Here is a 24,111-nt window from a genome sequence, read left to right on the forward strand (position 1 = left end):
ATTTTAAGGAAATATTTGAAAATAATTTCAAAGCTATTATCGAGTATCCACATGAGGTCATGCTTTTTCAAGCCTTAAAAAAACTCAAAACTTGCTTTATCGTGATGGCTGATGAAACGTTGGCATACACAGAATTGTTGTGCTGTACTTCTGCTGCTGTTGTTGTTTACTCTGTAGTGTTTTATTGTAGACATATGGTTTAGGCAGGGAAAGCACATTTAATTTAATATTTAACGAAATTGGCCATGTTCCAAACTTGATGACACCAAGTAGTTTGTCAATGTGTTTTCCTTCCGCCTAGAATGTTCCAGTTGTATGAGTTCGCTGGTCATAGGCTCTCTTTAAACAGGCTGTACATGCGCGGGTGGCCAAATGTATGTAACTGAAGAAGGACAGTCCAGAATTAGATACAATTACTATTGTGTTAACATAATTACTATGGAGAATAGGCCTGTATTATCTTGCACACGTCATAAAAACTTGCGCCATCACACAGCTCCATATTAGATGAAAAAAGTCATCAAAATCGTTGATTCGTCAACAATAAGCAGTTACATGTTGTCGTCACTCTGCTTTCGTTGTCTGGCTTGCGGCTAAAATAATACGAGAAAGTTAACGCTTTGTCAAAATCACGTCAAGGTCGTTGGAAGCCTTCAGGAAGCGTGCGCCAGTGTTTCACCTGACTGAATACCGACAAAGATTTCTGTAAAAGAGCGTTTCTGTTCAGAGAATGAGCAAAGTTTTCTGCCTCACTGCAAGTGAATGTTGCCAAAAATTTCTTCCCCCAAAAAGATCTGTTCTTGCACAAAATCCAAAGCTGAAGGCGAGCCAGTTTGGCGCGCTGTGTATAGCAGGTAGCTCAGTCCTAAGGCTTCCTAGTTTAGTAGTTTATCATAAGTTGTTGGCGTATTATTATTTCAGCCTGACTTAATTCGGCCACGATCCTAATCTAATTGTGCCGTAACAATAACAATTATGACGTGAGGTCCTGAAACGTGATGTGGGTTACGCTTGATCGCTTTGTCACGTTGTTTTTATTAGTGAGTGTTAGGCCGAACGATGTTAATTGTTGCAAACTGAAGATATGCGGACTTACGTCCGATTAGGGCATTTCATTTCCGTGGTGTAATTAAGCGTAATCGTCCGATAATCGCATATGATGTGCCCAATGACTTACGTAATGAAGATACATGATAAGTTGATACCAGAGGGGCCGCTTTACTTAACTATATCATACTAATAAATTAAAATCAATACAGCGAAATGGACCAGTGCGTACTGTGCCGAAATATAGGGTAGATTTTCCCCTTTGCATTCGTCGGGATTACTTAAAAAAGGCAAGATGGCGCTTTTAAAGGCATCCCGCTGCGAGTTAGCCGCATTAACATCTGGCGAGTAAGTTGACAGGGACATAAATTGGCAAATCTCATTTAAGAAACTCAAATTCAGTGACTAGTCTGACAAGTAATTGGCATTTCCCAACCAGAAAGCAGGAATGGAAGGCGAGAGAGACATTTGTAGAGAGACTAGAGAGCCATTTCGAGTGTTAAATATCAAGTACTTAGTTCAAGTGTGATCAAGCAAGCTGTTTCGTACTGGCGACTTTTGCGGCTGTTTGTCAACAAAAATCGCGAACTTTATAATGTCGTCTTAAAATTCGGTTCTGGATATCATTGAAGAGGTGTTATTTGCTAATTAAACAGCACAAGGCACCGTTTTTTATTGCGTCACTTTACGCTGCGCGGTTTGAACTGGCGAACAGCTTCTTAATTCGTCATTAGCTTTTCAGACTTTGCTGTTAGTTTTGTGGATCAAAATTTTTGGTAAAGTTCATGATATACTTGGGTAGTTTCTTTAACGTGGAACGCTGATAAGCCAATTTTATCAGGCTAAATTTGTGATAAGCGGCCTGAGAATATCGTTGAAAAATGCGTTCTGTTGTACCTTGTCATGCTTCCAGGAACCACAACAACGACAGCAACGGGTTAGGAGACCCAGAAAAAGAGCAGCAATTTGAACCCAACGTTAAATATTCTGAACAAGACGAAGTTAAACTGATTCAGTGGATCAAGACCTTGACAGGCAACTGCCCGAATGAAGTTGGTCAGCAGGTTAGTCGTAATAATTGCTCTTATTACTTAAACGACTGTCACAATAGAGCAGAATAGCTACCCGCTACCGTTTAACTCTGGACCCTTTGATAATAATTATGTGAGTCACATGGCTATTGTTGTTTTCTACCCCAATTCCCTTGTGTGTGTGTCCATAAAATGAAAGATGTCATTATTATGTCACAAAGGGCATTCAACCGCAATGGAATGTAATGACGACACGTGAGTGACGTCATTCCATACCCATGAGGAATAACGTGACAAACGTTAACGTAGTTTAACATCGGTGTCATTTAAAACTTGTTTCGAGTAATCGTAAAGACGGTTACAACGCCTATTTACCTGGGTTATTGTGACGTTTACTATCGATTTATGACGTAGTAACTACGTAAGAAAATGTTGATTACAGATGCGACTTGAAATATTGTACATTTCTAAAATTTGCATGGTTTGTTTTATAGGGTTTCTACGAATGGCTAAAAGACGGCCAAGTCTTGTCTCAACTTATGAATCAATTGGTACCAGGAGCCTACGTAGTGAACCCGCCTAGCAAAAGCAGATTGCCGGTAAGATGATTGAGACCCTTGAGACGTTTCCTACGTATCAGTGAAGAGTGCTAGAAACGCTGGATTATTTTTGCCCACCATTGTGTCTGTCCGTTTCAAATCGATAATAATCAGTTTCACTGCACTGTCGACTTTTAAAGGGATACGATATAACAATGTAAAGTCTATTTAAATGACGCACGGTCAACGGGGTTTACTTGTAAACATTGCGGTCGTTTTTGTTGCTATCTCACAACTATTCACCAATCCATTGTTTACCGTGACCACAAACTCATCATTTTTTTTATACAGGCGAAGAGAGCAATGTTTGAACGAGAGAATATTAACTTCTTCATCCAAGCCGCCAGATCATATGGAGTCCCTATTCAAGACCTATTCCAGGTTGGTTTTTCGCTCCAATTGGAGTTGTTGTCATCACCTTACATAGAATCAGTTGCGAAGGATTATTAGCACTTGAGTGACCTGACACCACACTGTAAACATACAAAGCCGAAAGGAAACAATGGGACAATGTTTTGATGTGATGCTGTCAGTGAGTTCTCACCTTTGCTGCAGCTTTGCTATTCTTATTCACAGTTTGCTGCGCTTTACGATGACCTGTCACTTCAAACCTGTGCAAACATCTAAATATTAACGCAAACATCTTTTTCATCGCAATATTACACGCTGCGAGGGAATTCCTTTTCGTGGCATTTCGCGCGAAACTTTGCTATCGGTTGCAGCACTTGAAATTACCTGCAGGCAGTTTCGGTTCTGTTTTTCTTGTTTAAAGTCGCTTAAAATTGAAACAATGTTCGCTGCGAAGTCGCAGTTAGTTGTTGTGCAACGTGAAACGCTAGAATCAAAGTTGCTATTTTTACTTCTGGCGCAATTCTTGAAAATGCTTTGCATCGAAATATTCCCTAAAATATATAATGGCGGAGATGTTGTCATCCCAGTTGAAATACGTACGACAAAGCAATATGACACGCGGTGTTATATGTAAAAGTAGATAGATACCCGAAACGCGTAGCCTACTTACAATCTATGATTTATGAAACCAAATTTGTTCATTTTTGCGTAACACTAATCCATCACTTTGCATAAACGTCTCATCTTTTGCACCGAACCAACCCTTTGTATTGCTTCAGATTCCTTACCTCTACGACCAAGAGAATATGTATCAAGTACAACTCACCCTCGTCATCATGAAGGGCATACATGAAGGAAAATCCGGCAAGTTGTAAATCGGATCTCCGAAAATGTCACCACCTGCCAAATTGTGTTGCCTGGCTCTCTATGAAGTATTTATTTATTTACTGCGCTATTTTCTTGTACATATGCTCAGCGAGGGATAATCAAACCTTCCGCGACCATTGGTGTTGCTTGGAACATTGGCGCCATCTAACGCTCGTTTTTTGACAAGGTTGTTTTCAATCGATCAAATTCCGCCAGAATCTTACCCTTTTCTTGAAATTATAAACGGTTTTATTGACTTGTGAATCGTGTTTTTAAGCCGTTTTTACTTGCAAATAAACTTACAACGAAACGTCTCAACCGCAGAGAAAGTGCAACATATACGTAGTAGTGTGACTTCCATGCAACTGCGTTGAGTAACGGCACGAATTTGGACTGATGGAAAACTACTCTTAGTGATCAATGCTTTCCATTCCGTGGTAAAATTTCACGGGTGTCTTAATGGTGGGGTCAGCATACATCTCTGGTCTATTGGCTACACAACACACTTCATCCCGGTGAAACGGTGCATACAGCCATAGCCAGACGTAGAAACTCTCTGAATATTCAATCAGATGGAAAAGCAGAGAAACACACAGGCAAGGCCAAATATGTGCACCACAACCGGTTACTAAACTGACAAGTTCAAATACCTTTCTTCATGCGCATGTTACGTTGGACTAAGGTTCATGTCTAGCTTTTCTCGCCGAACTTCCGCACCCATTGGTATGTTAGATGTGTCTTTATGTGATTCATGGAAGCTTCTGCTGAGGCACGCCTAGAGCCCTAGACCAGGGGTGGCCAACCAGTCAGAGACTAAGAGCCTCACTTCTTACTGTGTTAACCGTAAAGAGTCACATTATGATTTATGACGTTTTTTCTTATTACGTCATAATACTGCATCAGATATCGTTTCAGTTGCATCATCTTTTTTCTGGGTCGAAATCTGATGTAATCAGTCATTATTTAGCAAATATCAATTGAACATTAGCCAGTAGAGATTACTTTTCTGTTTATCTGCCCAAAATAGGTAAAATGTGCGCTCTTTCGAAGGTTCAATATGAACGAAAGAGCCGCATGCGGCTAGCGAGCCGCGGGTTGGCCAGGCCTGCCCTAGACAATGCAAGTGTGTTTTTGGAGTGGGCGGCCACAACCACATGCAGGGCTGTCTGTTGTATTCCATTTGTGACAGTTGCAGGCAGTCCTTCCATGAAAGACAAGCATCAAGTCCCCATGACGGATTTGGATGGTGAAACAGTCCATTAATTTGTCGTATCCTGTTGCTTTTTACGTACACAAGTAGTTTCTGCGACCAAAATCAGGTCCCCACTGGTCTACTTAAAATACCGCACGCGACAAAGTGAAGCCGTGTATTTAGGTAACAAGCTAGTAAGTGCGTTTGACACAGATGCACGTGACAAGCATGAAAGCATCACAAAAAACAGTTGTGTGAAAAACAAACCAGACAGCAACTACAACATGTACTATTATAAGCTTAGAAATTAATTTTGAAAGGTATGTTTGTATTATTAGCAGTCATCATAACGCTTTTCTAACAAGATTAACCATTTCTGTATTAGTACTGAGTATATCACTATTAGTAGCACAGCGGTTAAACGACGCTGGACGGTTTTTCATATAATGCAAAGAACGGGGCATGGTATGCCTGAAGTAGATCGTAAAATGAACGTAAATCGAAATCTCTGATCAATTGCATTTAAACAAACAACGGGATTACAAAACTCTAATATTGTTAAAAGTACTTCAAAAAAAAGAGCTTCAGTAACACAAAAGACAAATTTCTAGTGTTTGAAAAAGCATTTTTGCCACTTCAAAGGTAAACTTGGTAACATAACAGGTGAGCTTGGGAGGCTTCCATGCCCAGAACTACATGACAAACAACAACAATAGTTTTCCTGTTCAATGCAACAAAGGTAAGTCTTCCGAGAATCATGTCATAATTTTCCTTCCATTACTAGAGATCGACCAATCATCATTTTTTGTTCTTTGGTTTGCAATTCGGAAAAGATTTATAGCGATTATTGTCAGTCGAAGTTGTCGAGTTTTAGAGTGACGACCCACTTGCACTGACGGATCAACCAGCATTCGTTGGGGACCATTATCTTCACCCCGCTACCCTCACCGACGTTAAGAATGGACCAAGTCAAAAGCGAATCACTTTCCCAGCCCAGTAAGGTCACCCTTGACCTTGAATTTGCCACAGGTGCGCCGAGCAATAATGTGTCATTCTCGGGTTGGGAAGAAATAAAGGCATAAATGGTCCCGTTTTTATAAGTGTACCAGACTCCTGATGTCAAGGTGTCGTTAAAAGTTCTCCATGGCCGAGTGGAGTAGATGGCCTCGCCGTTGGTCTGAAGCCACATGCCCACCATGTGGAGACGCTCTTGGAAGATGGACGGTATGGTGCCGTCTTTTGACGGCCCGATGTTTAACAAAAAGTTGCCTCCTCTGCTTACACTGCTCACCAACGTCTGCGCCATAGAAAATTGTTAATTGACAGTAAAGATGATAAAAAATCTTGTGGCATGACGTTATGATGATGACGTTAATGTGTGGCATGACATGTATGATGATTAAAACATTATTCTTAAACAAGAAGGAGTTGATCTCGGTTTCATCCCAATGGTGACTCCAAACAATTTTAGTTTTTCCTATGACAAAGGGAAATGTTTAAAGTAGTCAATCATCTACTAGTTCACCTGAATGATCTCGTCAATTGTCATCAACTCTTCAATGAGAACATTTCTTCTACCTCCCCATGAAACGCGATCAATAGATGCCACGCTCTCCCACTTTCGTTTGCCGGCATAATCCGGGCAGAGGAGAAATCCTCCGTGCTTGCAATTAGTTCCCGCACCCCACCTGTCATTTGTCACAACCGTGTCCTAAAGTGCGTGAAAATTGTTCAAAACAAACAAACCAGATTCATCACGTAACCGAATGTACATTAGCTTTAACAATTTGCATCGGTGTTGAATCGTGAATATTTTAATTCTTTTGAGAAGAAATAGGTCACAGAGCAGTTTATTTTCGGCATCATTTTACCTTCATTTCACTTTCATTGTAGAGCCAAGCCAAGAATGTTGTGGATTTCCAATATGTGTCCGGACCTTTGTCCCCATCAGACCACACGATGTCAGGCTTGTAAGTGTGTGCCAGATCAAACAACTCAGGTATCGATTTATGCTTCACGTAGTCCCAAGATGTAAAATTACTTCGTGCATCCCTGAGTAGGTAGTTGCCGTAAAAACATTGCTTAATGAAGGCAATATTTTTGAAGTGCAAAATAAGCCCCAATGACAAGTGACAGTATGTTTACAAGTTCTTCACTTCTTTACCCTAACAAGGTTATGACCATAGAAAATGATAGCATCTTGCTTGTGTGTCAAAACGATGGCGGTAACATACAAACAACAGTTTTTTTCACAAGTAGCAGAATAACTGTTATGAATGTCAAACATGCTCAAATGAGCTAACAAAAGGATGTCTACTAACTTACTTCAAATACAATGAATTAAACCATTCAAACAGGGAATAGTATACTCCAAATTTCATGTCTGATTTTCGAACAGCTTCAGAGAGTTCACCAACTATATCTCTATGTGGCCCACTTTCCATGGAGTTCCATGCTTTTGATGCGGTTGAGGGCCACATAGTGTATCCGTCATGGTGTTTACTCGTTAGTACAACGTATTTTGCACCAGAGGCTGTGAAAATAACATGAGTTGGAAAGAATCTAAGACAGAAGCTTTGTGGAGAATACCATGTTGTACAACCATACAATTAAATGAAACTAAAATTGATCAACAAGATGAGTAAAAAGCTAACGAACAGCAGCAGATGCCATCCACATATCGCCCAGGGCCATTAAGCCATGCACCATGTATCGCATCAACATTAACTTTAGGTTTAAAACTTTTAACATGCTGATACTGTGAAACGAAGGAGTGTGTGTAATATAAAATAGTATTAAATGTCAGCATACTAAAAACCATTGTTTGTCTATTGTTATCCACCTCAGTTTAAGATTAACATTTAATATAGGTTCATTTCAGCTCTGTGTAATTTCATTTCAAAAAATGTGGTACTAATATATAAGCTTATACCTTCAAAGAGGTTGACCCATTTGTCGGCATCAAAAAATTCTGCTGTAAAATCCTTTGTAAAGTTTGAGTATTGGAAGTTTGCGGGATAATTTTTCTTCACATGATTGGTCACTGTAGCATCTGGTTCAGGACCCTACAAATCCAACAAGCAAATTACATTATCACTAAAATATTACCAAGGCCATAATATCCTTGATCAAAATAAGTGCACCGTTATAATGACATTTCAAGTAAATATTAAACTAAACATAGACATTATATTATATATTAACCTTTTTCACGGTAAGCAGTAAGAACTAAGGAGTAGCAACTGCTACCATACAAAATTTCACTTCAACCATTACCTGAATTTTTTCATTGAAAAAATAACATCAGGGAAGGTTTTAAAGCATTTGAAATTAGCAACGGAAGAAAATAAAAAATGAAAACCACTGATTTAAGGGGGTTAGAATTGAGAAGGTGAATATAATTTAGTAGATCATCAAATGTCGACGAAAAACCAACCTTCCATTTCCACCAGAACTTTTCGCTTGCAAACCCTGGCACCGAATACAGACCCCAGTGGATAAAAATGCCAAACTTTGCATCATCATACCATTGAGGCAGGGGTCGTTTATCGAGTGATTCCCAAGTGGGGGAGTATACATTTTGACTGGGACTTGGTTCAATGGACTGGGGCAAGATCTTTGGCTGAAGAGATGTGTCTTTTCGAACATCAGCAGCAAGCGTTATTCTTTTATTGGAGCCAGAAGTGTTTGTTTTTTGAAGTACTTCTGTGTCACCAGTATGTATGCCAGGTTCCTTTTTTGTTGTTTGTAATGTTAGTTCGTTGACCTTTGAAGACTCTGTGAGTAAAACATTAGATGCCACTGTTAGTTTTGGTGTAACCTGTGATGAATCCTTAATGATATCTGATCCATTTGATGTAATCAGTATATCTTTACTTATTTTATTAGAAATCGTGTGAAGAGTTTGATTGTTTTGTTCCAAGAAGGGTAGAGATCCTTTTTGATCTTCCCTTATATTGAGAGCCTGCTCTTGGGCAGTCTTACTACTTTCATCCAGTACTTCCACATCGCTTTCCTGGCTTTCAATTTCCTCCAAGTCCAACGGTTTATCAATTTCAACAAAAGTTTCCTCATCCTCTTCGCCACCAAACTGATCTTCATGAGTCAATTCATCCTCTTCAACAATTGCTTCACTTTCATTAATGTCTTTGGAGAAACTTAGAGATGGGGGAGCTGGCTCTTCATCGTTGTACGACCACGACTCATCTTCTGCCCCAGGCTGCTCATTTATCATATCTTCATAATGATCTTCCCCCTTTTTGTCTTGGTTTTCAAGCTCTACCTGTTGTTCATCGACCCATGGAAGCGCCTGATTCTTGCCACGGGAGTCATAATTATCTATAATAAGCTTTTCCGATCGGTCTTCCAACTCTTTTACTTCTTCTAGGTAATTTTTCTCAAATGTTTTCTCCACATCATGCTTGCCATCTCGGACAACTGCGTATGCATCCATGAGCTTTAAGCGGGCAACCTCTTTCTCTTCCGCATCACGGGAAAATGAGTACCGCAATACTTGAAGAAGGACCAAAATAACTGCAGCATAGAACGCAACCCTCAACCTTCGATACCACAGTCTTGCCATGGTGAGATAATATTTTATTTCAACACATTATTTACGTTTAAAATTGCTATTTACCAAAAGAACCTACAATACTGCAGAATCTAATTCTGGGTAAAAATGAAACATTATAATGAAGCAAAGAATGACCGAAGCAACATATAAACAAATGTTTTATCTAATTTGTGCGTGGACACAAAACTTTTGGCAGAAAATAGAACAAGATCATGCCTTCAACAGGCAGGAATACAAATGAAGGAGTCCGGAACTTTCAAACAGTGCCATAAGATGTCCTGGAATTCTCATACCTTTGTAGATAAAGTATTTTGCGCCAGATAATAAGTTAGCATCCTTGCCTATAACATGAGCGCCTAATACAATCTGTTGTGAGACTGTGACGTATCTTTACTGGATAAGGTGGCTGTGGCCTGTGGGCTAGCTATAACCAAACCAGAATAATCAATTAAGATCGTTACAGAAAGCTCAAAATATTAGAAATCTATCAGTTATAAGAATACATCTGAGTTTTTACCACTGTTGTTTATAAAAATCTTTAGAATCAGGAGAGACTGGGATTGAAAGTCACACAGGTTGGCTGCTTCAGGCGTAATAATATAAATGTCAGTTATGGTACAAAAAAGCTTTCTATGTGTAAGTGATCACTGCGTTGTATCTATGTCGGTCACAGTGGAAAGTGTAGCACCTGCACACATAAGATTCACCAACATGTGTGCTAACCAAACTTTTTATCTTCATGCTCATTCATAATAATTAAATGAAGAACCTTGTTGTTTGAACACCGATTTATGATAAATAAAGAATTGAGGCTTCAGTGCATGCTATCACGCCAAAATTTTCATCTTTGCACGCAAGATTCTCATCAAAAATCGCTGGCTGTATTACTGTATGTCGGTATAACTATAAGGCAAGTTGTCACACGTTATTTACCCAGACCAGAGAACGTAAGTAAATCCATTCTAATGACATAGAACCTGTTTTTTGTGCGTGCATATGCTCAATTATTGCTTGTTTTACAATAAAGTTGGCAACTGTGGCAATCCAAAACATACCAGTCTGCTATACTAAGTTGAAAACGCAGCATGAAGAGCTAAATGTAGCAAGAAAAGCATTAAGTATTCAGCAAGAACTTTCGACATAACCGAAACCGTCGAATTCGCGCTAAAAAGTAATCAATGGCTGTCTAACAATCTTCGAACGCCCAACCCTTCTTGCCAATCTTTTGCAACCGTAAGGGAATTGTAACGTCACAAACAACAAATTGCTACATTGTTATTGTTTAACGGTTGGTGTAACGTATCATAGAAATCTTAAAACATATAAATAAAGTTTACCTTCAGAGTGCCAAACTATATCCTGTTTTTTTTTTATTTTACTAGAAAAATCTTAGTTTTAAACCAGTATTTAGAAACGCTTTATACGAAATATATTTTAACAAAAAAACATTTAATGGCATGCAATATTCAACGGCAGAAAATGACAAAGCCTAAAACATGTATGAAAATTTTGATCTGATGGCGGATGGTATTAGTTTGCTCATAACAACGAGCACGGCTAATTGATGTTACGCTCTTTTTCTTCGTTTGTGTTTTGAAACGCTCCCGTCTCCACGTTGAAGTTACGCTTCAGCAGGTCTCATATGTTGTTTATTATAAAACAATTCGTGTACGCCCTGCAGTTGCCTACCACAAACTGTTCCCATTACATTCGTAGCGTAAGCTTCCCGTAATTACAACAAAAAAGTAAACTTTCGTAGACTGCAATGAAACATAGTTAGAAGTAACTCGAGCTTTAATTTTTTAGTCTAATTAAATCATTGAAAACTTCTTTTTTCAGTAAAAAATTGACTTAAATTTGTTAAATAAAGCTTTCTTGACTTTAAAAACCATGCGCTCAACGCGAGTTGATGACCGCCAAGGCATAGCGTGGTAGCCAGTACGTTAACCTGTTTTTCTAAAATCATGTTAAATAAATAAACAATGCAATTTGGTTCCATTTCAACCGATCACAGTTACCGCTTCGAAAAGCGCACTATAGGCTCTTCAGTTTAATTGCTATTATCTGAGCCTATCCAGCCCACAAAAAGGAAACACATTGACAAATAGACAAACGTGGTGAAACATAGTCGAGCGTGTTCTGACGGCAGTTTAGGAAACAAAGACATGACAAACGCATAAAGGCGTCTTGTCATACGATAGCCTTTCGAGAGACATTAATCTTGTTGTCTCAAAAATATTTCCTGGAAATTTTTTTTTCTTAAGCAGAAAATAAACGCTGTTTCGTCCTGCAAGTTACTATCTACTTCTACCACTTCTCGCATGAAAATCACACAACGAATACCAGTCAGTAAATATAACAAAAAAGCGATCTGCTACTACAAACATAATTTCAATAGCAACAATCAGTAATGATTGCTGAACACTGAAATGATAGCGGAACAAGGTCTTTGAAATCTGAATAAACTTCAGCATGCATCCAGAATCTGGGACCCTTTTAGTTTACCAATTTGTAGCCAAGAAAAATCGATGAAGACTGATAACTTATTTAAGACTGCCTTGTACCAGCGTGGTTTAAAAGGGATTGCATGTTATCGTCGGTCCACTTACGTTCCATCTCGTTGATAGTTTCTTTAGAATTTCCGTTGTCCTGAAGCAGTAAAACCACAAAACATTACTGATTAGTGTTAAGTATTCTTAACGTTAAGCAAAAAATATGCCCTGATAACATTTCCTTGATGCTGAGACAACACAATATATTATCATAATATATGCATGTATATATATGTATTAATATGCATATTCGTAATATATTTCCATGATAGGATGTATCATACTTGCTCTGGCTCTGGAAGTTCATCAAGAGGAACTTCAACGTCTTCCAGAGGAAGCTTATCAGTTGCCCACTCCTCATCAATTATGTCAATCAGAGATCCATCAATTTTCACCTCACTATCCATTACCAGATATATCAATGCACCCCTAATGATGATGAACAATTTAGTTGGTTGTATTTGACAAGAATGCTATTCTAAAGATGACGGTTGCAGTTCAAGATTTCCCATGGTTTAGAAAATTGTATAAATGTACTGATAATATGAAAAACTTTTTCAAAAATAAACATCAGTTTAATTGTGACAATAATACGACAAAATGCTATCAATGCCATAAATTTAACACTCAGTACACTATGGAGTAAATTATGTCAACGAACAATTCAAAATTACACTTCAAGCGCCATTAGTTACTTCATCAGGAGATGTGATAACATACCCATGACACTTCACAGGTTGCGCATGTAAATTACTGAAATAAGAATAACCAAATACTTTTTTAACAAAGTCAATGTAAGATTCGTGAAATTGGTTAAATTCCTTAGGCAGAACTTTGAAGTCCACATCGTAATCTGTCATCGTGTAAGACAGTCTCCACCATCGTCCGAGCAAACCAACATCCATTACTCGTTTTGGGAAATGATGCCACCTCGGATTTGTGTACTTGCACTGTGAGATGTAAGTTCTGGCATCTTTGTCATGATTTGAGTGATAAATGAGAGAAAAGAAGCCCATGTGTTTATAACGGAGCATTCCTTTACATGAAAACTGTAACAAATACTGCACATAGTTGTCAGTAGTCTTATTCCGTTCTGTATCACTTAACAGCAGCAGGTCGTTGGATGCTTCCACTAATGCAGCGTTATACTGTGCCTCTGAGGGTGTGGTCTTATAAAGCGTGTAGCTTAAGATGCATGCACTGGTGTAGAAAAAAGCTCGAAACGGTTTTTCTTTTGCTTCTGTCAGTGTACCAAGGGCAGAATCTTTGTAATCATTTCCCAAAACCTTGAAGTACTTTACAAGTTTATCTCTAGAACTTCCCAACCTTTTTAGCATTTTGTTTCCCGCAATAGGCAGTCTGCAGGAAGTAATTTCCAACTATTACCCAGTCACAAATTGCAGTCAAAAATATCTAGAAATCACTCCTAATAAACTTCTTGCTTTACAAAACTACTATCTGTAAAACAGAGGCAAAATAATACCAACAGCTTACTGTAAAGCAATAGGTTCTTAGCTAAATAATTGACAAGCATTGTGAAGTTTTGATAAGAAAAGTGTCAAATTTCCTCATGCTCTCTCAAATTTTCAGTACCATAGTTAATCATTAATTTCAAACTGTCGTAGCTTGAGACCTTGTTAAGACAACATCATTGTACTATAAGCAACTGCCATACTGCACAACTAGTACCGTATTTATGTAAAAAATGTTGCTAACCAGGATATTGAAGTCACTTGCTGACTGTACAAGTCTTTTCTCTGTTTTAGTTAATGAGCAATGCTGTCAAGCTTCCCACATAGCAAATAGTTATCAATTATATTTCACCATTATCTGTTAAAAAGTAATGCAGTCAACTAGATCTCTACTTGGCCACACAGAACACTGCAAACCAGACAGCCCGAGCAATCTAGGAAACTGCTGGCAATCGGGCCAAATTTAACGAGCTGCAACTTGAATAGAGACTTAAAAGCAAATCTCTCCAAACAAATCAATTCAAGTCATTTGTATACTCCATTGAAGTCATATAAGTAGCTAGATCAGAGTAAAGCAACGCAAGTCTACAACTCTGCTGTCTACTTGGAACTTAAAAATGAAAGAAATCAACTTATAAATATGTCATTTCTTTAGGCTTACTAGACCAAGTAGCACAATGAAAATCATAGTAGCAGGATATCCGAAAACGGGAACAAAAACCATGACAGAAGCTTTGGAAAAGCTTGGTTATGTCGTGTATGATCACTATGACCACTTTTACTACCATGGAAAAGAATGGAATAAATTGTTAACGACTGGAGGAACAACAGAAGATTTTAAGAGAATGTACAAGGACGTGGATGTGGTTGTAGATTCACCGTGCTATTATTTTTGGCAAGAAATTCATCAGGCGTTCCCAGATGCTAAAGTGAGTATTTAAACCGGTTGAGACTTGAGCTTAATAAGCAACCGTTGTATTTGGCAAACAAACGCATTTGTATGAGAAAATCTTTTCAATGCCAAGCAAGAAAAATGAGACCATACCATAATAACTGATGCACAAGGTTCGTAGCTTACTGATAGTAATCTTAAACATCATCTTCTTTCGAAAGATAATCCTCGGATATCGGGATGAAAAATCCTGGTATGCAAGCTTAAGAAACCAAATTGGTGTTCTGCAAAGGAATATAACTTATTCTTTGATGCAAACCCTTACACTGACTGGAAGAAGGTTATTTGAATTTCGGAAAAATTACAGTAAGTGGACTACAAAAGCAAGTTTTCAGAAAGTGACCTGCCAATTTTAAAAAGTCACTAATTAACTAACTAATTTATTCACTAACGAAAGCAGTATAAGAAACAACATTTACACTTGTAGTCACTGTTCTCTATGGATATCGACCTCAAAGACCTTGGGGTCTGAGTAAGTCAAACCTAATGATTGAACGACAGAATTATAGAAAACACAACGCACATGTAATAATGGTGAGTAATTCCTTCACAGATAATGATGCCATATTTAACTTCAAATAAATTTAAAAACAAAAATTTCATCAATTATAATTTGATTTCTGAGCATAATTATGTATTTACAAGATTATTTACAGAATGCACCGCAGGATAAGCTGCTTGTATACGATGTAAAAGATGGATGGGATCCTCTGTGCAAATTTTTAAACAAGGAAATTCCCGAAGAACCGTTTCCTCATAAAAATGTCGGTGGAGGAGTTGTTGCTGAAATGATGAAAACTCACCCACTTTTCAAACAAATGAAAACAGAGCTATATATTTCATTTGCATTACTGGTCGCTTTTGGAGCTGCAACGTCTTACTTTGCATTCACCAAAGTTAATTTTTCTAAGATAACTCAAAAGATATTGTCCTGCTAGGGCTGGATTTTGCAGTTACCAGATTTGACATTCTGTTGTTTTAAAAGGTTTATGTCACATGGCTAATGGCTTTACCTTGGACCTGAATTCAGCCACAGTGGGTTAATCCAGGTTTTGTAATTTCGAATCGTGTTGTTTATTTTTCGTCATCATCAGTGGGGGAACGAAAAATAAAATGCTAACCTTTACAAGGTAGAAACATCACGGTTCAGCCAGCAGACAATGACGGGAAAAGTAGCAAAGCCCAAGAGCTTAAAACGAGTAAGAATGATGTTAACACATGATGAAGACGATCAATGGTTAGCACGACCACTAAACCCAACGTGCAAATAACAATAACGCGATTGAAAAAAGGGGTTACAGTTAAATTTGGACACTGATGCAGCATGGTAATTATAAGCTGATAGTAGAAACACCCATCAGTAACATGGTACTAACAACAAACAATGAGAATTTGTAGTTGGATATACATTTTTGACGTTGACCATTGTTAAACATCTCCTTTGATGATGTCAATTGTACAAACAAATTTTGCACAGTAATAACGTCGTTAGTTACGTCAATCATGTTATTGAAAGGGATTGTTCGCTAGTTTTCATATTTCATCCACTTTCTACATTATGTGAATTGCAATTTCATTGAGACAAATATTAGTGTGGTTAATATCAACCCGCTACGCTGCGCTACACACTATCTGCCGATGCCTTCGCGTAGTGAAAAAAGCAACTTTTAAAAAGCTTTCCGAAAACAGCGCTTCTTCACGCAAAACACGCACAAACCGAGCAAAGCTCACAGTGACCCGACGCGAGTTCTAGCAACTTACGGTAGTTGTGCGCCACCGCACGATTTTTTAAAAAAATATCTACTACCGCTAAACGTCCCGCAAGAATAAATAATAAGCTTATTAATAATTGGCTTAACTTGATTCCTACTTCATTTTTTTAAATCCTCATACGTTCCTTTACAAGTAAACCTTTGGTATTCTTTGTCCGTAGGGGAATTATTATTTAGTTATTTCAGTGAGTGCGAATATTCTTTCCGTGTATTTGTTTGAATCAGACAAACAAAATTTTGAGTAAATAAGAGTAAGGACTCTGAAAGTTAATTTTATTTTTGATTTTTCTTCACGAGCTTTCGCAAATAGAAGCTTGTTTCACAGTGCCCAGCTATATCATGTTCTTATTTTACTATACATTGGGCTTGCACGGTTCAGCCACGGTCAACTTTGTAAAAATTTGGAGTGGAACAGCGAAATCTAAATTTTTATTACGTTTGTCTCCGGTATTCCCTATCATTTGTACTTGTACATCGCTGCTACATATAGTGATCATAGTACAGATTCTGTAGTCATAGTAATATATGCCATGCTCTACTTTCATGTGAAATAGACTTGCTTCTTAACTAAGCTATCCTGAACAGGATGCAATTGTTCAATTACAGTTTTTAGTACATGGTCGATGCTGCAACAATCAACAATCGACAACAGAAACGAGAAATACAAGTCATGCTTGGTGAAAAATCATAGATTAAGTTTGCACTTAAAAAACTTTTTTTAAAGAATACACAGAGTTAGGGCAGGCAGAGGCAAAGTAAACATTCACCCTGGCATGGGCCTTAGAACATTTGATAACGATTCTGCACTGTTGGTGATGTACATGAATTACAGTCATATTAAAACCACATAATAAACAGTTCAACATGGACGTCATTGCAGCGATTGTAAACTAAAACTAACAAACAACAAGTATAATACTGTTATGGCTTTGCAATTTACTGCAGTGAAATAAAACTCAGTATAAATCGAATTATTACGTCATAAAAGAAAGAAAGTGCATATACAGCAAAATCAGTATTATATGTCGGGCCTCACAGTTGCCAAGAAAAAGCTTCAATAACATTAAGGATGGATTTGTTGTATGGGGGGTTGAGTATTTCATATCAGTGTACTTTAACAGTACAAAAGTGTGTTATATAATGATTATTGTGATAAAGCTTGTATGAGATGTGTATTATAGGTCAGCTTTCCATGAAGTTGTCCCTTCAGTGGCAGATTATTCTGATGGACGACATAATCCTACATCACAAATAAAATAACAAGGTTTTCATAAAACGCTGCAAACACTGCAATGGCAAATTGCATTCACACATTGCCCATATTCATATGCTTTATTCACATAATTATTAGACTTACTTCTTAACAGGTATACCAGCATCACAGAGGTTTCCAAAGACAAATATTTGTCGGTAACCATATTCAAACTGAAAAATTCGCAAAAACCAAACAGTTAGACATAGTTCAAATAAACTCATTTAAATCTTCTATGGGGCCAAATTATGATTGAACACCGCTCTAAACACCAAGGAAAACATATATGTGGCCAAAGCCGCCAAAGCAGGACTAAAACGTGTAGCAATAGCTTATTGCCAGAGTATATTCCAATCTAAACCAAATTGACTCAAATATTAACAAATTTGGTTTAAATTCTATTACATTTTGTTTAATTTCTCTGACAATATGTCTAATTCCTGCATTAACTTCATTGTAACCTAGGTTTTCTAGCGTCAGCATTTAAGGCCACTCTCAATGTACACGACAATTAATTGATCAGAGGCCACAAAATCTTACATCATCAAGTTCAAAACAGGCGTTGTCAAATTCTTGTACAGCTGCCTTGTAGCATTCCATGTCCATCAAAGAAGGTTTAGAGAGAGTGGTCAGCTCGGTCAACCCTATGTCACCCTCGGTGGAATGGAAAGCGATTGTTTCCACAGTCCAGCTGATACGACGGCGAATCTAGAGTTAAAATAAAAACATTTAATAACTAGCGATAATTATTCCTATTAATAACTAGCTAGCTAATAGCTAGATAATTAGCTAGATAACTAGCTAGATAATTATAACTAGCGATATTATTCTTAAGCTTCCCTTAAGAACTAGTATTTAACTTGGTAATAATAATATAAATAATAATAATTTAATAACACTGTTTATGCATATTTTCTTGAAATTCAATAAAGATCTTGTACACATTTGAAACAAGCCAGAGTATTAACAAAATTGCATATAATAGTGTTAGCACTATCAAAACAGTAAATTTGCCGAAAGATGAATAAAATCAAGAAGAGTTAAATGTTTCAAATACATCCAAAAAAGATATCATGGGCTCGTGGCTACCATTTTTCTTTTATTATACTAAGAGTCAGTGGCAATTAAGGACGCAGGGGCAACTTTAAATAATGGGGCCCCAATTCCACATTGTGACGTCTATTCTCACATACTGAAACAGTGGTTGAGTGTGATTTTTAACCACTCTGTACAAAAGCAAAAAATGCCTTCTCAATTCCAGTGCCGTATTTCAAATTAGTTAATAGCGATCCACGAGTTTAAACTACCTGCATTGGCTCACCCAGCCTTAAATGCACGCAGCACAAAATTTTTTGGTTTTTACACCTGAAAAATGCTTTAAAATACCTCAAAATGGAAAAACTTTATTCTTGTGTTTACATGTAAAATAGCTGCGGCAATTTTTAATGCAGGCTACAATTCTGAAACACTGTATATGACCCACCTGTCATAGCTTTCAAAAGTATTTATATATTACATGTTGAACAATTTATAACATTCAAACAATATTACAATTTGCAATGGTGAATAATTATCTCTTGTAACTGAATTTCAACGGTGCCTACATGGTTCTGTAAAATATTACAAGTCTTTATTTTCAGTGAGTGTTGAGTTAGTAGTCTGTCCCTTCTACATGCCAAAATTTAAGCTGCTAGAAGGATGGGGCCCTCAAAAGCTCGGGGTCCTGTAGCACAAGCCCCAGTTGCCCCTTTAGTAATCCATCACTGCTCAGAGTACTACGTAGAGTTGGCAGCAGCAAAAAAATTTTTGTTTACCACTCACATAGTGATCACACATTACCAAGCTTTGTATTAAAAATAGACCATAGTTGCCATGAAATATTCCTAACGTGCCCTGACGTAAATACCTCTTGCTCCTTTTCAAGAAGAACTTTGTACTTGAGTTTGTCGTCATGGCTTGTTGCTAGCTCAATTTTTCGTTGCAGTATATGGATGGGCACATCTGGTGAAGGGACATCGTCATACTGAAAAGTCGGAGTTCGTTTCGTTAATGATGTGATTCTAATCGCATCGTCCTACAGCAAGCCCTAAAAGTTTTACAAACTACAAACAAGTGAAAGAAAGAAAATTTGCAGCACTTACAATGGGGGGAAGAGGCGCATTGTTCAGTGCAGATGGTTTTTCTCCTTGAAAGAAACCAACTATTTCGTGGCTGATTGTCTGGTGATATTGAAACAGGTTGTTCTTTGACTCAATTGATAAGATTAACTAATTGCACATTTCAATTACGTATGTTAATGTCCTTAGTCAAGAAGAAAATTTGTACTAGTGATAAATATTGCCTGATTTGATTCTGACATTAAACTACGAATTTGAACTTATTGGACCAAAAACATTTAAACTAAAATACATGAAACATTGCCAAACACTGTGCTAAAAACGTGAAAGACTTTCTTGAGCTAAACATTATTTTTACTTCAACGCCACCTAGTGTTCACTCTTCACATGACTTAGACAATTGAGACACATGACATTAAGCATATGATCGGCGTAAACACATTTCGACCAAAGTAAGACAATAAACAGCAACGGACGTACTGTGTCGCCATACTGCATCACGTGGCTGGTGTTGGTTTTCTTCTTTGTCACCTCATATTGCTTGTGCAGGGTTTCCATTTCAATATTTTCCTTAAAACAGATGATTGTTCATCATTCTACTCTGGAGTTATGGACTTACAAAACATAATCATCAGTGAATAACCGGAAAAAAGATTTTATGGGAAGCTACACAATCAATATGTAACAATCGTTAATGCAATTTAATACAACAATATTGATTGCTGTGTATAATATTCCAGCATGACAAGTACCATGCCTATATCAATCTCTAAACAAGAAAATATTGTAGCAAGACACCAAATTTACATTGTCAGAATCTTCAAGCCATGAAACAGAGTAACGGTCTCCGAGGTATGTCTTACGCTTTTCATCAAAGTAACAAGCGTATGAAGATTCAGAAGGGTTTGCCGCCGTCGTTGCAAAAACGTTTATGTCTGTTTTCAGCAGGTTATCGAACATTGAGCCGCTCTCACATGCCTCGACGTACAAGACGAGCTGCAACAAGAATATCAATGGTTGGCACGTCTGGTATTTGTTATGGCTTTAGGGTGAACAGCAGGAAAATGTCAAACCTGTTTGTATCGTTTTCTTTGATGCATGGTCTCAATCGCATTGTTCAAATCGTTCTTATAAAGCTACAGAAATGAAATACATCACAGTAAGAATACATCATTTCAACTTAGCATGAACAACATGCAATAGAATATGTTCATCAGGCCACAAAATTACCTCCGATGTAGGAAATGCAATAAGGCCAGGCGCCCCATGGTCAGCAAAGTAAACAAAAACATGATCGTTGGGTCCACTTTTAATGACTTTGCCACTTCCTGTTCCCAGCATGGCTCTTGAGTTGCCAGTTAATACATTGAGGAAATTTTCTGGAGTGACATCCTGTAAGTACAAAATAAGAGAAAGAAATCATATTTAATAATCGAAAGTAATTGTATATTTGTGCTATGATTCATTGTTAACGCATATCATATATAAACCAGTGAATGACCGAATATTGCATTTTATATGGTTATGAAAATGTTTAATAAACCTGGGTAAATGTTTTTTAACACAGCTAGCACTCTTCTACGTTTTGACGTATGTGTAATGTGAGATGACTTGTTATCCTATACATCTTATTTTGCATACAGTTACCTTGCCAGTGTAATCTTTAGGAACGCCTTTGTATACATCGGGACCATTGGGGTGGTTTATTAAAATCCCTGGTGTTGGATTTCTACACAACAATGCAATAGTTTTACATGTGATCATACAATAACAATTATATAGTCAATGATACCTTAAGTGTCTCTTTTCAAACAAAAGCATTGCTATTAAGGTCATTGAACTTATTGTACAATTTGTGTGTTTATCATATTCATTTATAGCTTTAGAGCCTGACAAAGAAGGTTTCTAAAAAGAGTGAACTGCCAAATGGCACATCATGTCACTAATTCAGTCAGAATTTAAGTAAAAAACACTGCAAACAATAAAGATGCATGATTTACAATACTGACCATAAATTTTACGACCCACAATGAAAATGTAGCATGTGACTCGCAAACTACAAAGCAACAGCTTACAATAATGCATTTTGCGAATAGTACAGTATGAGCAGATAGCAGTACTAACATATATACAATGGCACAAAGTTTCAGTGTCCAATGTTAACTATAAAGTTTTTAATACAACAAGTCTCTGCACCTAGTAATGATTGAAGTACTTTATTTTAGGGACAACGCCAAGTAAAATTTCATTGAATGTAACAATAAACTTTGGCCACACTGAGTTGTTAAAGTTAGAAGCTACCAAAGATAACGAGCAATAATAAAAGTGATACAAACTCACTCTTCGCTGTTTGCAACATCATCGTACATCATCACGACAATCTGTTCGTCAGGGATTCCATGGTTACGAAGAACTTGATACGCATGGCATGTATCGGCCTTGAATTATTTTAAGAACACATCATAATTAGCAGCCACTTTGTAAAAATAGATATTGAATACTTTGTTCACTTCTAATTGCTGCATTTCTCAATCACATATGTTTTTTAAACATCAGAGGTCTATGTATATCACTAAATAAGAATGCCTTTATCTGAATGCTTTGGTACTTAAAGTTATTATATATGATGCCATATTTGTTTTCTTTAAGACACCACAAAAGGAAATATGTTATAAGAATAATAAAAAATAGGCAATCAATTGACCTGATGGCGATAGTTGTAATATCCATTTGAACCAGCAACAACTACGGCCCAAATCTTTCCATCAAAGTTATTTCTGGCACGATTGAGTTTCTCAAATTGTTGTACAAATGTTGCTTGAGACAGCGCAACAAATACAAGAATAAATGCAACAGAACCTTTCATAATTGTTGAGAAGAATTTACCGTTTCTGTAGAAAAGTCATAAAGTAATTTTATGTTTTAGAGTAGATCTTGTACATTAATAAATTTAAGTCATTTGTCAGCCAAAGCAAATTGTTTTAAAATCATCTAAAGTATACTTTCTCCAATTTTATACTGTACATACTTGGGTATCCATAATTTCATAAATTATGCTTTTTTTCTAATTGCTACCATACATACATATAAACTGCCACTACACAAGCAAAATGTCAAGTTTAATGAAGAACATGAAGGAAAAATACCCTGGTACCAATGTCAATTAAACAGAACCTATCAATGAGCAATGGCCTACAAAAAATTAGCTATTTTGAGGAATTATTCTTGGGTCTAGTGCGGAAGTGAGAAATCTCAAAATGTACTTAAAATTCCGCCAACCCACACTGATAAAATTGCACTGTTCTGCAAAACTTGTAGAAAGTTACCATCCGGCTTTTTTTGCTGTCAGAAACGTGATCGTGTGCTATTTGTCATAATTCTCAATGTTATTCTAGTGTTTTACAATATACTAAACGCATCTCTATTCTGTATTCTGAAAGCAATAGCTGCTTGGTTGTGAATCAATAATAAAATTATCTTCAAGAACGTTGACAGTTTGGTTCTTGTTGTTGTTCTTCTGTGATGGCCTACTATAGTCTTTCGGTGTTTGACGAACACGCATATCAATGGAGTCAGACTTACTAACAATCGATCAAGCAGTAAGCAATAACAATCAATCTTAGCAAGAACACTGCTTAGTTGACACAGTCAATTTGCCTTCTTTCCGCTCGACATCATCACGTGCTTTCTGCATACGTCACAGATCGCAAACAAATTTTTCAAACGTTGCATAGCTGCCAAAAGCCAGCAATTAAAGTTTTCATGTTGCAATTTCGTGACCACCAATTATTTTCCTGCTACATATAAACGATAAGCCAAAAATAAACCAAACCACACGACATAAACATTCTACAGATACAAGCACGACAGATGACATCACTCTGCTTACTGCTCTGTCATAATGATTTGTTCAAACACAAATATTGCAGTATACTTTACGGGGAATTACCTAACATGAAACAGTTGCATTAAATGTGAGCAGGGGCCACTTGATTGCTCACGGACAAGGTTGAAGCAAATCGTAATCGTTATTTGCGACCAATTTTCGGTCGTTAGCATTTTCTTCGAAACCGAATTTTATTCGAGCAGATTCAGTAGATTTGCTTTTAGTAACTGGTTGATTATATTAAAGCACCAACAGCATAGCAGTCCATTTATAAAGAGCAGCAGGATAAGTTTGTAATATTTCAGATCATTTGAAATATATATATTTTTATATTGCATTTCTACAGTGAAGTCGTGATCAAAACATTTTTTAAGGTTTATAGTAAACCCATACGGCTCTTTAAGAAAGCAAATTGTGACCCGATTATGTCCTATCTAACACTGCGCGT

The 24,111-nt window shown here is 37.2% G+C and overlaps 6 protein-coding genes across 7 annotated transcripts; 2 read left to right on the forward strand and 4 right to left on the reverse strand.

Moving 5' to 3' along the window:
- Positions 1-591: 591 nt before the first annotated feature.
- LOC143447320 (transgelin-2-like) lies at positions 592-4,213 on the forward strand. The gene is made up of 5 exons (XM_076947370.1): positions 592-854; positions 1,961-2,111; positions 2,573-2,677; positions 2,969-3,058; positions 3,808-4,213. Exons 1-5 carry the CDS (start codon positions 763-765, stop codon positions 3,901-3,903), a joined length of 534 nt encoding a protein of 177 aa, XP_076803485.1. The 5' UTR covers positions 592-762; the 3' UTR covers positions 3,904-4,213.
- A 1,035-nt stretch (positions 4,214-5,248) lies between these two features.
- On the reverse strand, positions 5,249-9,775 carry LOC143445384 (alpha-L-fucosidase-like). 2 transcript variants are annotated; one of them, XM_076944451.1, is made up of 7 exons: positions 8,964-9,775; positions 8,524-8,864; positions 8,020-8,152; positions 7,413-7,620; positions 6,959-7,139; positions 6,613-6,798; positions 5,249-6,384 (listed from the first exon to the last, which is right to left on the reverse strand). In XM_076944451.1, the coding sequence occupies exons 1-7, from the start codon at positions 9,667-9,669 to the stop codon at positions 5,938-5,940; spliced, it is 2,202 nt and encodes a 733-aa protein (XP_076800566.1). In that variant the 5' UTR covers positions 9,670-9,775; the 3' UTR covers positions 5,249-5,937. The 2 variants fall into 2 exon arrangements, with proteins under 2 accessions (XP_076800566.1, XP_076800565.1); XM_076944450.1 differs by having other exon boundaries at positions 8,524-9,775.
- Positions 9,776-11,072: 1,297 nt separating this feature from the next.
- Positions 11,073-12,877, reverse strand: LOC143445386 (anaphase-promoting complex subunit 13-like). The gene is made up of 2 exons (XM_076944453.1): positions 12,497-12,877; positions 11,073-12,309 (listed from the first exon to the last, which is right to left on the reverse strand). Exons 1-2 carry the CDS (start codon positions 12,617-12,619, stop codon positions 12,208-12,210), a joined length of 225 nt encoding a protein of 74 aa, XP_076800568.1. The 5' UTR covers positions 12,620-12,877; the 3' UTR covers positions 11,073-12,207.
- Positions 12,878-12,889: 12 nt separating this feature from the next.
- LOC143444936 (mitochondrial import inner membrane translocase subunit Tim29-like) lies at positions 12,890-13,549 on the reverse strand. The gene has a single exon (XM_076943728.1). The coding sequence runs from the start codon at positions 13,547-13,549 to the stop codon at positions 12,890-12,892; it is 660 nt and encodes a 219-aa protein (XP_076799843.1).
- A 573-nt stretch (positions 13,550-14,122) lies between these two features.
- LOC143445385 (uncharacterized) lies at positions 14,123-15,764 on the forward strand. The gene is made up of 4 exons (XM_076944452.1): positions 14,123-14,613; positions 14,798-14,942; positions 15,064-15,170; positions 15,293-15,764. The coding sequence occupies exons 1-4, from the start codon at positions 14,362-14,364 to the stop codon at positions 15,572-15,574; spliced, it is 786 nt and encodes a 261-aa protein (XP_076800567.1). The 5' UTR covers positions 14,123-14,361; the 3' UTR covers positions 15,575-15,764.
- Positions 15,765-17,000: 1,236 nt separating this feature from the next.
- LOC143446446 (legumain-like) lies at positions 17,001-22,840 on the reverse strand. Its single transcript, XM_076946078.1, has 13 exons — positions 22,806-22,840; positions 22,482-22,668; positions 22,118-22,215; positions 21,425-21,506; positions 21,008-21,169; positions 20,851-20,913; positions 20,585-20,773; positions 20,258-20,347; positions 19,802-19,879; positions 19,567-19,683; positions 18,201-18,368; positions 17,766-17,833; positions 17,001-17,648 (listed from the first exon to the last, which is right to left on the reverse strand). The coding sequence occupies exons 1-13, from the start codon at positions 22,823-22,825 to the stop codon at positions 17,615-17,617; spliced, it is 1,356 nt and encodes a 451-aa protein (XP_076802193.1). The 5' UTR covers positions 22,826-22,840; the 3' UTR covers positions 17,001-17,614.
- Between the last annotated feature and the right edge of the window lie 1,271 nt (positions 22,841-24,111).

Source organism: Clavelina lepadiformis, chromosome 2, assembly GCF_947623445.1.
Source record: "Clavelina lepadiformis chromosome 2, kaClaLepa1.1, whole genome shotgun sequence".
NCBI classification, from domain to species: Eukaryota; Metazoa; Chordata; class Ascidiacea; order Aplousobranchia; family Clavelinidae; genus Clavelina; species Clavelina lepadiformis.

Coding starts and splice junctions, on each gene's coding strand:
- LOC143445386 (XM_076944453.1), bottom strand. CDS start 12,619: ATGGATAGTGAGGTGAAAATTGATGGATCTCTGATTGACATAATTGAT. Junction 12,310..12,496: donor AACTTCCAGAGCCAGAGCAA/GTATGATACATC, acceptor TTACTGCTTCAG/GACAACGGAAATTCTAAAGA.
- LOC143445385 (XM_076944452.1), top strand. CDS start 14,362: ATGAAAATCATAGTAGCAGGATATCCGAAAACGGGAACAAAAACCATG. Junction 14,614..14,797: donor AGGCGTTCCCAGATGCTAAA/GTGAGTATTTAA, acceptor TTCTTTCGAAAG/ATAATCCTCGGATATCGGGA. Junction 14,943..15,063: donor TGAATTTCGGAAAAATTACA/GTAAGTGGACTA, acceptor TTACACTTGTAG/TCACTGTTCTCTATGGATAT.
- LOC143447320 (XM_076947370.1), top strand. CDS start 763: ATGTTGCCAAAAATTTCTTCCCCCAAAAAGATCTGTTCTTGCACAAAA. Junction 2,112..2,572: donor CGAATGAAGTTGGTCAGCAG/GTTAGTCGTAAT, acceptor TTTGTTTTATAG/GGTTTCTACGAATGGCTAAA. Junction 2,678..2,968: donor CTAGCAAAAGCAGATTGCCG/GTAAGATGATTG, acceptor TTTTTTATACAG/GCGAAGAGAGCAATGTTTGA.
- LOC143444936 (XM_076943728.1), bottom strand. CDS start 13,549: ATGCTAAAAAGGTTGGGAAGTTCTAGAGATAAACTTGTAAAGTACTTC.
- LOC143446446 (XM_076946078.1), bottom strand. CDS start 22,825: ATGAAATTATGGATACCCAA. Junction 20,774..20,850: donor AAAGAAAACGATACAAACAG/GTTTGACATTTT, acceptor TTCTTGTTGCAG/CTCGTCTTGTACGTCGAGGC. Junction 20,348..20,584: donor GGCTTGAAGATTCTGACAAT/GTAAATTTGGTG, acceptor ATCTGTTTTAAG/GAAAATATTGAAATGGAAAC.
- LOC143445384 (XM_076944450.1), bottom strand. CDS start 9,669: ATGGCAAGACTGTGGTATCGAAGGTTGAGGGTTGCGTTCTATGCTGCA. Junction 7,140..7,412: donor TTTAATTCATTGTATTTGAA/GTAAGTTAGTAG, acceptor CTACCTACTCAG/GGATGCACGAAGTAATTTTA. Junction 6,385..6,612: donor CAATTGACGAGATCATTCAG/GTGAACTAGTAG, acceptor TCTATGGCGCAG/ACGTTGGTGAGCAGTGTAAG.